Raw genomic sequence first — 11,210 nt, 5'->3', positions numbered from 1 at the left:
CCTTCCACTGCAGGCCGGCCCCAGTGCTGGCAAACTTCCTGAGGCGAGACATCCAATCAGAGTCTGCCATCCCTTTGTGAGATTTGAAGACTTTGCCTTTGGTTAAATAACTGCTTTTCAGTCAAGATCCTTGTGTGTTGATTTGAACATTTATTGATTACCAGGACACAGTGCAGGGGCGGACCTAGAGATTTTCATTCGGGCTGCAGTGCAGTGGCAGAAGGAAGTTGTTGGATGGCCTCATGGAGGCCAATCAAAACCCAAAGTAGGGGGTACAGTACTCCCTACATACAAGATTAGGCTATAACATTGTAGGTTAAATTAAAAACTAATATTAATATTATTTATTGAAATAATCTGTAATGTACAAATTATATTTTTCCATGGGAAGATTGGCCACGAAATTAGGTTTTCTATCTAGGGAAGCACTCCCTGCCTCTAAACATTAGCAAGCAACATTAAGCAGGGAGAAATAAACTAAATTGTTCCTGATGGACAGTAACATACAGAGAACACAAGGGAGACGAGGATGTTGAATCATACAACAGTCGGCATTAATATCGTTGCCTGTTGACATAAGCTTGAGGTAGGCTACAGTTAAGTGCTGCCCGAATGCCATGCATGAAGTAAGCCTCCCTCATGAACATTTGTTTAAGACATTTAAAACAACATGAACACATGGAACTGTGCATATTTATCTATACTAAACAGGTCACCAAAGTGCTTAAAGTTTTAAGGTACAGCATCCTCAAACGGAGTTCAGTTACGCGTTAGCTAGCTACTAGTAGCCTACGCAGCATTAGCAAACTGACATTAATTTACAAGAGATTCCGGATAAATGAGTTTATTTTGAAGTTATGTCAGTAAATGCGTAAATAACTGACCATGTCTCATAAGTAGATTTTAAACTTAAGACTAGGAGTTAGTGGAAAAAAGGACTTTCTTCTTCTTCGCCGTTCGTTCTCAAAGGTTGAAGCTGGGAAGAATTCGCCAATATTATTGGTGCAGAATGTTGAAGCTGGGAAGAATTCACAATATTATTGGTGCAGAATGTTGGACCCCTCAAGTAGGCTATGATTGGCCTTTATCTTCCAACAATCCTTATATACGGGACGATATGGGCGTGGGTTCGAAACCCACTTCATCCCAACATTCGTTATAGAGCAAAATCATACCAATCCGAATTAAGACAGATCTTGAAATCTGGAGGTAGGCCTATGCATAGGCCTACTTTGCATACAGACTACCCCTACATCAAATATCAACAAACGTATTTTGTGACGTAGCCTATAACTAGCCTACGACTATAAACTAATTGGCCAAACAATAATCACATAGGGGGCTTAAATAAATAAATAAATCTACATTTATTTTAAATATAGGATGGAGAAAATGTAATAAATATTTTCACGGAAATTTTTGCCTACTGATAATCTCGATTTAAGATGTGGCAAAGCTTAAGTTTTCCCTCTGTAAACGCCTAAATAGGCTACTCTGTTTTCCATGCAAGCCAAGCAGTGTAACTTCTTAATAATTGTCCACACCTGTTGTCTGCAAGTTCAGATCAATCGTGTATTACGAATACCGTGCTGGGCATTTGTTTGTGGCACAGTTTAGCTTTGATAATGTCCCCTCCTAATGCGGTCAGACAGCTATAATATAAAGTGACAATTTCACCTTTACCAGCGTAATTAATAAAGGTCACTCTCACAGGGACAGGCAGACTAGGGCGTGTAGAGCCCGCTCCTTACAGGTGCCCAAACAGAGGGACTCAAGAAGCAGGTTGCTTCTCTGAGAAATCATGACACTAGCCCTACTCATTCTGATCATCATTTCCAAATAATTTGACGCTAAAGGTAAATTGCTGTTACCTTATAAGCAAATTAAAACGGGGTATGCTTTAACATACTTTCAAATAATTGCAAAGGGCTTGAATAACCTCAAATTACAGCATAGCAGACATTTCTAGCCTATTCAACTTTTGGATTTAATGCAATCATTATACTAGCCTGCTGAACAGGTCAATGAGGCTGTTGTTTATATTGTTACTGGTATTTGTTACAGCTTGCTTGCATTATTCATTTAACAGACAGGGTTGAAGCCAAGGTCTCCGCTGTCAACAGACACGCGCTTTCAATCCCACATGCTGCTGGAAGTAACATTCCCCTTTGTCGAAGTGAAAGATTAATTAAATAGAAGGATACAAAAAGAAAAGAAAAAAAGTCATTTTCAGTTCCAATAAACTATCTTTTTATACAAGAAAATGGAAGTCATCCCCCAAATCATATTCTGTTGTTTTTAAACAGTGGTTCAATCAGTCACTGATAATGTTTTACTGAGGCCATGCTTTCAATTGAATTAAATTCACCGTCGTTTTGTAAGGACGCCAGGTCCCCCCTGCAGGTCCCCCCCCCCCCCCCCCCCCCCAACAACAAAAAACATGAATACAAAACAATCATCCGACATCTTCCTAGGCTAGACGTCACCTTGTCAGGATACAGGAGTTTGGGTAAAAATGTGGCACTTTGCACACCAGCCTATCCGTTCAATGTAGGCCTATACACTGACCTCAGTAATTACCTTAAAGCTAATTCCGATGTGATGGGCAACCAGCCTAGATTAACGTAAATTCAACAGTCTCACTATCATGAACAATGACTATTCAAAGATATTTAATATGAAACTCAATGAGCTGAATTTCACATTTTTAATCACGTGTACAGCCTACACTGCAGGAGGGTGGACAGTTTATAGATGTTTTCAGTTCCCTTTCTTGTAGCTACACTAGATCCGTTGTCTCTGCGCTTGAGTTTGTTGCGAGCGCATCAGTCAAAAAACACTAAGGGAGAGAGACAAAGATAGCGAGAGAAAGAATAACAAAACTTTAGTAGGGTAATTTGTTGTGAAAGTTGTTGTGAAAGTTGTTGTTCATCTTCGAGAGTGTCGGTTAGTCCAGAAGACAACTCCTCGGCAGTTATTATGTGGACTGGGAGTGAGGACGACATCGCGGCAGGTGAGGCAAACTAACGGAGCAGTGTTGAGCGCATCGATGCTTTGCCATCTCGGTCTCGTGTTCTTGCTGAGTACGTAGAACTTCTCTGTGTAGGCTTTGATCTTGGTGTTGGACATCCATTGGTTCCGTAAGGTGTTTTTCATTTTAAAGATCAACATATTTAAACTATCGCCTGTATTTCTAATAAGATTGTGCCCCATAGTCCATAATTTATCATTGATACAATTAATATTGTATTGTTGGAAAAGGCCATGGATCCTTAATTCGATCAAAATAAATAGTAGCTCAACTTTAATTTGGAATTCCACAGAGTTAATACCAGTTTTTGGGTTTAAAGAAAAAGTCCTACTTAGATGACGTACTGAGTACGTGGGATTTAATTTCACGTTGCTCCTAAAAGTGAAATGTGCTGGCTGCGTGCCAAGCCACGTCTCCCATTTCACTTCCTGTGCACTTAGAACTGATAGCTGGTTCACACTTCCTCTTTGGAGTGACATGGAGACGAGCAAGTTGAGTCAGTGAAAGTCAGTGAGAGTCATTTGTCTCAGAAGTCTTTGTCTGCTGGTCTCCAAGGGATATATCATATCAAGTTATATATAATACATAACAAATGCTGTGCATTTTAAGAAGCTATGTCATTCAAATAAATGGATCCATATACTGGTATGTATTCAACAGCCTATGATGAGGAGAGTAGCGGTACTTCTGAAGATGAAGGAGATATCCAGGTAATGATTGTAACAAAGGTATGATAGTTCCCTCAAACAGACGTGAACACTTTTTTGCTTATGTGTGTGTGTGTGTGTGTGTTGGTTGGTTTAATCCATCCTTTAGGTGGAAGATTCTAGAGAAGCAGAGGGATGAGGCCAATGAGAAGCTTTCTGAGTTGGAGCAAGGTTTTCTATTCTTTTCTATTCTATTCTATTCTATTAAATCGGCATGGCCAGCTCTCTCTCACACTTCTTCTCTCTCCTCCATCTCTTTTCACCTCTCCCTCTCTCCCCTCTCTCTCTCTCCCTCTCCCTCTCCCTCTCCCTCTCCCTCTCCCTCTCCCTCTCCCTTTCCCTCTCTCTCTCTCTCTCTCTCTCTCCTCTCTCTCTCTCTCTCTCTCTCTCTCTCTCTCTCTCCCTTTCTCTCTCTCTCTCTCTCTCTCTCTCTCTCTCTCTCTCTCTCTCTCTCTCTCTCTCTCTCTCTCTCTCTCTCTCTCCAGTGTCCAGTCAGCTGTTGAGGGAGGTGGATGCTCTGGAGACGCAGTTCCAGGTCGAGCGCACCTGCAGGGAGAGTGCCGAGGCTCTGGCCGTCAAGGTGCGTTTGTTTCGGCTCTCCTCACGGGGAGGAGTCACTGCACGAGGAAGTCCTTCTGTGTTGATCCTGTGGCGGGACTCTCCAACCTGCTTCCTTTTCACTTCATCACCGTAGCAACACAGTCGTTTTCACTCGTATCGCTAGGTAACTATAGAGAACAAGGTTCTGAAGAGGAGGAGTCAGATGTTGATGCCGCTGATCCCTGAGCTGCCAGAGCACATGGCCAACCTGACCTTTGACCTGGCGGCTGACTTTGGGGGTGGTGACCCCGGTTCTGAAGAGGAGGACTGCAGTGAGGAAGACTTGCTGCCTGGCCAGGCACAGATCAATGGTACATTCTGCTTCTACCACAGAGATGTTACAGACATCAGTGCCCAAACACGGTCACATGACCGTGTGGCTTACATGGTGTACATGGTCACATGACCGTGTGGCTTACATGGTCTACATGGTCACATGACCGTGTGGCCTACACAGTAAACTTACTTCAGTGGTCACTTGAAAACCCATAGCAGATATTACACCGAAAATAAACCCATATTATACCTACATATTCCTACATACATATACAGATATATATAAAATGTCTCTCTTTCTGTACCTCTCTCACCCACCTTCCCACCTTCCCTCCCCACCTTTCGTTCTCTTTCTCTTTCTGTCCCTCCCTCCCTCCCTCCGTCTCTCTCTCTCTCTCTCTCTCTCTCTCTCTCTCTCTCTTCCCTTCCCTCCCTCTCTCTCTCTCTCTCTCTCTCTCCTCTCTCTCTCTCTCTCTGTGTCTCTCTGTGTCTCTCTCCCAGAACTCCAGGCTTCTGTGGACCGTCTGCTGGCTGAGAAGCTGAAGCAGGAGGAGCAGGTGGAAACTCTAAAGAGCGAGCTGGACCAGCTCAGAGAACAGGTGGCGCTGAAGGAAAACACCTGTGTGTGTGTGTCTGTGCGGATGAGTGTTTTTGTGTGTGTGTGTCTGTGCGGATGAGTGTTTTTGTGTGTGTGTACGGATGAGTGTTTGTGTGTGGAAAAACAAGTATCATTGCATCGCTCGACTTCCTCTCATTCGGCACTTACCAGCATTCAAACTCGGGTCCTTTTACAAACACGATGACCACCTTCCCGTAAACATTGCTTTGACGCCGCCGAAAAGCAAGCTCTCAGACGGCATGGGTGGGTGGTGTTTTAATTGAGGAGTGACTTGTTTGTGTGTAAACACGTTTGTGTGTATGTTTGATGGGCGTGTTGTCACGGTAACATGTACTTGAATTGAATGGAAAAATGTGTCCAAACTTTTGACTGGGACTGTATGTCCTCCTCTCTTAGCTGGCCTTGGAGATTAATGAGAAAGAAGCCATCCTGAAGAAACTAAGCAAACAGAACAAGACCATGAGCAAGATCAAACGAGGTGAGGCACACCAACACTGACTACGGGCGCCGTGCGCACAGTCCTCCGAAAACATGTAACGCGTGTGTTTGTGTTTGTTCAAAGTGTCCCAGCTAGTCACAGAAGAATTCTCTGAGATGTCCCAGAAACTCGATCTGGAGCAAGAGCTCAGACAGCACGCAGAAGTCTTCGCCCACCAGGTGTGTGTGTGTGTGTGCCTGTGTGTCTGTGTGTGTGTGTGTGTGTGTGGGTCTCATTCTAATGAATGACAGAGGTTGTACCACAGGAAGAAAAGGAGTAGTGGTCTAAACTGGGGTGCAGGAGGGAAGAATGGAGGCCAGTTGGACGGGGGGGGAGGAGGGGGGGCACTTCCTGATTGAGACGAGGCTGTGCTGGACAGGAGAAGAGGAATCCCCATTCATCCTGTATTCAAACTGAGAACAAATTGGTCAAACAAACACAAAGACGTGTGAGGAGGCTCACACAGGCACACACACACACACACACAGACACACACACACACACACAGACACACACACACACACACAGGCACACACACACACACACACACACACACAATCAGACTGACACACACACAGGCACACACACGCACACACAATCAGACTGACACACACACACGCGCGCACACACACACATACACCCACACTGCTCATGTTGCCCCAGCTGGTCCAGTAATGAAGGCCTTTTCTTTCAGAAACGTCCTTCCCAGCCCCCCCCCCCACCTCTCCACCCCTCCCCTTCATTCCTCGTAATTAGCGCCCATCACCGTCGCTCTGGGAGCTTTGAACACAACCTGTCTTTTGCTTGACACACTCTATGTTTGCCACAGCAATTGTCGCCTTTGTGGGCAACACTCCCCATTTACTGGACAGGCATATAATGGGACACCTAGCAGGGGTCCATACCTGTGAAAAGGACCCCCACCATCTACATAGAACTCAGCTCCTCAGTCTCAACAGATTGTAAAGGCCCACGTTTTGGAAGGTCCCTTGTGTTTGCCTGTATTTGTCTGTTTTCTTTCGCACATATTTTGAAAACACACCCCATTCAGACATCTTCTCACTGTCAGTATGGCGTAATGATGTGTGCCTCACACACAGAAAACAAATTGCTGTGTGTGTGTGTGTGTGCCTGTGTGTGTGTGTGCCTATGTGTGTGTGTGTGTGCCTGTGTGTGTGTGCCTGTGTGTGTGTGTGCCATGTGGGTATACAAGTGTGTTAGAGCAAACACTGGTGGCCATTTGCTTGTCAAACACTCACTAATTGATGCCCTAGCAGGATATAAATGGCTGTGTACTAAAGGAAGTGTAGAGTGGATGAAGTAGAAGTGTAATTGTGAGAACACACACACACAGAACAGGCAGACCCAACACAGCTGCTATTCCTACATACCAGATATGTATGGCTCTGAACCCCATAGCTATGACCCTATATGGAAGTAAAACTTGTTGTGACTCCCACTTCCACATTAACAGCTCCTCAATCCAATACAATGAGTCTTACTGTCTTATTAACAAACAGGAAGTTGTTACGCTCTTAAATCAATAAAAGCGTTTACTGTTGTGGGGTATGGATGACTTTAACAACGTATGCAGTATTGACTGGAATGCTAGCTTGTTTTTCGAAGGAGTTATTGATTGTTTGACTGACTGCTTGATTGACAGGTGCTGATTAAGCAGAAGGAGGCCCAGAGGCACAGTGTGGTCCTTATGCAGGGCACTGAGACCACTCAGCAGCTACAGCAGGCTCTGGAGCAAGTGGCCAGCATCAATACCACCCTACAGAATATCCATCTGCACCACCAGAACCAGGTGTGTGTGTGTGTGTGTGTGTGTGTGAGTGTCTTGCACACAACACCTCTGAAGAACATATTTCACACAGAGACACAGAGACTTTGTTTCCGAACGATGTACAGCGGTGGGTACGTGTGTGTGCATTTGCGTGTGTGTGTGTGTGGGCCTGCGTGTGTGTGTGTGTGGGCCTGCGTGTGTGTGTGTGTGGGCCTGCGTGTGTGTGTGTGTGGGCCTGCGTGTGTGTGTGTGTGGGCCTGCGTGTGTGTGCAGTTGAAGCAGACCCAGGGCGTTCTAGAGGAGAGTAGTGTTCTTGTGGAGCTGCAGGATGTTCGTTCCCAGCTGGTGAAGAGTGAGGAGGGCAGGAGAGCCACGAAGACACAGCTGGAAGACGCTCAGAGCTCAGTCACCAGGCTACAGAGAGAAGGTATTGGGGTCTAGACCAGAGTGATCCGGCTCTTTTTCCCCACATCCCTGCTCGACCCTGATTTGGGCGATCAAACAGCTAGTTATTAAAATCAGAATGGCTTCTCTCACGGTTGGACCGTCTGGACAAAGACTTTTTAAGGATGCTCAATTGATGTTGGTTGTATATATTGTAACTTTATCATATATTTCTAGCCGTAACTTGATTTTGTGTCTAGAACTGTAGAACTGATTATATTATGTTGGAACTCGCTGTGGTTTTCTACTCTTGTTCTATTTCAGTGAAAGAGTTACAGGATAGGCTGAAACCTGTAGAGAAAACCAACCAATCAGTGGAAGTGGAACAAATCCTGACTCCTCCTCCTCCACCCCCTCCTCCTCCTCCACCTCCACCTCCACCACCCCCTCCTTTATCCACTACCACTGCCGAGTATGTACCATCATTGTGTTGAACAAACACGAGTGTAGTTCAAGGCCTTTCAGTGAACAGGAATAATTTGCTGTTAATCTCTTTTCCTTTATAAATTTTTTCCAAACCGATTTTTCTCCTCTTATCCACCCCCTTTATCTCTCAGCCCTCTTGATGTCCTGCGTAGGAGGAGGAAGGATGGGACCAACAACACTGATACAAACAGTGAGTGGTCTGTCACCCCGATACAGGCAGAGGTGATCCGTGTCTTTAAGGTGTGAGATCACACTTCTGTTATATCCCTCCGTTCTTAGGCACCCACTTATATATATCTCTCTCTTGGTCTCTCTCTCTTGGTCTCTCTCTCTCTCTGTCTCTGTCTCTGTCTCTGTGTCTCTCTCTCTCTCTCTCTCTCTCTGTCTGTCTGTCTGTCTGTCTGTCTGTCTGTCTGTCTGTCTGTCTGTCTGTCTCTCTCTCTCTCTCTCTCTCTCTCTCTGTCTCTCTATCTCTCTCTCTGCCCTTACCTCCCAGAACCCCTTGTGCCCTTGGTGGACATGAAGTCCAAAGCAGTAGATGAGATGATGGACAGAATAAAGAAAGGGATTGTCCTGAGGCCCATCGTCAGACCACAGGTTCAGCCTGCCCTGTTTACACCGAGAACTACAAATGGAATGATATGATAGCAGTTAGACCTGCCCTGTCTACACAAATAACTACAAATGGAATGACATGATAGAAACTAGACCTGACTTCTGACTCCTTCTTTCCCAGCTTGGGCCAGAAGAAGAAATGTCCTGGAGGGTGAGCTATTTTCTCTGTAGGAGTCCATTAAAGAGAACTAAATGTCTCCACCAGTAATTAGCAGCAGAGTAGGGGTAGTGTCGGCAGATTGATAAAACATATTTTTCCCCCACCAATGTTCAAACCAAGCTTGAGGCCTTGCATTTCACAAAGACCCTGTGTAGTCCGGTCAACCATTGAGAAAGGTGTAAAATGGCCATGGGTGTTACTTACAGTAAACCTATGTGTATAAGCCTGCTCATGATGAATACAAGGCAGCAATGCAGGAATTAAAACACGTGTTTTTCTCAGGACCAGAGAAGTGAAAAGAGGAAATCAGCCGTGCTGGAGTTGAAGGGGATGCTGGTAAGCACGCTAATTGGTTTACATTTAGCAGACGCTCTTATCCAGAGCGACTTACAGTAAGTACAGGGACATTCTCCCCAAGGCAAGTAGGGTGAAGTGCCTTGCCCAAGGACACAACATCATTTCGCACGGCCGGGAATCGAACCAACAACCTTCTGATTTATAGCCCGCCTCCCTAACCGCTCAGCCATCTGACTCCATGGTTGCATGTTGATGCTGCTCATCCCGATTGGTTGTGGTAGTGGTTCAGCATGGTTGTGTCAATCGTCTCCCAGGGCAACGTGAAGTGCCAGGCCCGCCGTAGGGCGTCGTCCAGGAAGAGATTCAGCAGGAACGTTGGGGAGGCGGAGCTACAGCTGGTTCTTCAGAGGAGGAGGCGGGCCATGGGGGAGGCCCGGGAAAAAGATACCATGGGAGCCTCTGCCAAAACACAGGGTATAAGACTTCATGTCCATGTTCTGTGCTGTGGCAGGTTCCTGTGGGGTGGGAATTGGTGGGCACAGATTATATCATAGAATATACGTAATAGATCATATTATATTGATCATATATCATATTTTCCCTATTTCATAACTATGATATCTTATATCTTGTATTGATAATCCAACAATGGGATGGACAGGGTCAGTTGCTTGCTGTAATTGTCATCACTGTAGCTCATTGGAGCCCCTTATCTCCAGATCCCCAGCCAGGCAGCCCAGCTGCTGAGGCCCATCCCTGGGCACGGAAGAACGACACAGTCCTTATGAGGCTCCAGCAGAACCGAGAGAAGAGGGACTCTCGAATCAGAGCATCAGTGCTCATGATCAACCAGGACAACTGACAGCTCAGATGTTTTTAATGTCTCGAAAACATAAAAATACAATTTATTTACAAATTAATTTTATATACCAGCTGTCTATAATTGTATGTCGAGATGTACAATACGTGGGACTAAAGGCTTGAAGAAAAATGATTTACTTATCTGGTGATTTTGCTACTATATTGGTTAAATGGAGACTTTGCTTAAGGCATGCGTCAGTTAATTGCAACTTACATCAAAGAAAGATAAGTAAGTAATGATGTAATGATGATTAAGTCAAAAATACAATTATTTTCTAAGCATTAGTAAAAATGTTTCCTTTATTTAACTCGAGAGATTTGAGTTGTGAGTGAAGCGGTGTTGTGGTCTTACTCGATCTGTTAATTTGTTAAAAACTCAACATCCTGAATGCTTCAAGGACACAAATAAAAATTTATACGAGACACCTTTTGTTATGATTATTTTTGTGGTTGCTCCAACTGCCTTTTAATAATACACAGTCCATCGGTAAGTAATTGAATTACATGTGTCTGTTTGCCATTGAAAATACAGAGAGGATACCTTTCAGTCAACGACAAAGAGCCCGACCACCAAATCATCACTGCACCGGATATCCCTCTGACGGTTCGCACAGCTGGATAAAGGGAAGGGAGCGGGCCGACATCAAGCACTTACACCGTCAAAGAGATGAGGTGGCGAGAAGCAAAGAGCATGCAGGGGGATCTTTTATAGGGCTTGCTGAGAGGAAACCCATGACCCCCAAAAAGAGTGAAGGAAGAGGCACGTTGTAGCATGAAGGTGTGTTTTAGCATTCACACCTTACACGCACTCGCACACACCTCACAAACACAGGCGCATACACTGACTGACAGACAGGTGCACCCACCCACACGCACATTCTCTGTGAGGTCTTTGTTAAAAGCATTC

General features: G+C 45.0%; 1 protein-coding gene across 1 annotated transcript; it reads left to right on the top strand.

Moving 5' to 3' along the window:
- The first annotated feature begins 2,849 nt into the window (after positions 1-2,849).
- On the top strand, positions 2,850-10,717 carry shtn2 (shootin 2). The gene is made up of 17 exons (XM_067261485.1): positions 2,850-3,013; positions 3,692-3,759; positions 3,867-3,909; positions 4,224-4,318; positions 4,463-4,649; positions 5,116-5,213; positions 5,630-5,711; positions 5,796-5,890; positions 7,375-7,521; positions 7,774-7,927; positions 8,209-8,356; positions 8,502-8,560; positions 8,867-8,967; positions 9,107-9,136; positions 9,428-9,481; positions 9,757-9,916; positions 10,162-10,717. The coding sequence occupies exons 1-17, from the start codon at positions 2,980-2,982 to the stop codon at positions 10,302-10,304; spliced, it is 1,698 nt and encodes a 565-aa protein (XP_067117586.1). The 5' UTR covers positions 2,850-2,979; the 3' UTR covers positions 10,305-10,717.
- The last annotated feature ends 493 nt before the right edge of the window (positions 10,718-11,210 follow it).

Source organism: Osmerus mordax, chromosome 23 (assembly GCF_038355195.1).
Source record: "Osmerus mordax isolate fOsmMor3 chromosome 23, fOsmMor3.pri, whole genome shotgun sequence".
In the NCBI taxonomy this organism is placed as follows: Eukaryota; Metazoa; Chordata; class Actinopteri; order Osmeriformes; family Osmeridae; genus Osmerus; species Osmerus mordax.
Note: the sequence above shows the minus strand (reverse complement) of the source record. Positions and strands in the feature narration are given on the sequence as shown.

Excerpts from the sequence above, each read along its gene's own strand:
- shtn2 (XM_067261485.1), top strand. The coding sequence starts at position 2,980 with ATGTGGACTGGGAGTGAGGACGACATCGCGGCAG. Across the intron at positions 3,910-4,223 it reads GCTTTCTGAGTTGGAGCAAG|TGTCCAGTCAGCTGTTGAGG; the intron begins GTTTTCTATTCT and ends CTCTCTCTCCAG. Across the intron at positions 8,968-9,106 it reads GGCCCATCGTCAGACCACAG|CTTGGGCCAGAAGAAGAAAT; the intron begins GTTCAGCCTGCC and ends CTTCTTTCCCAG.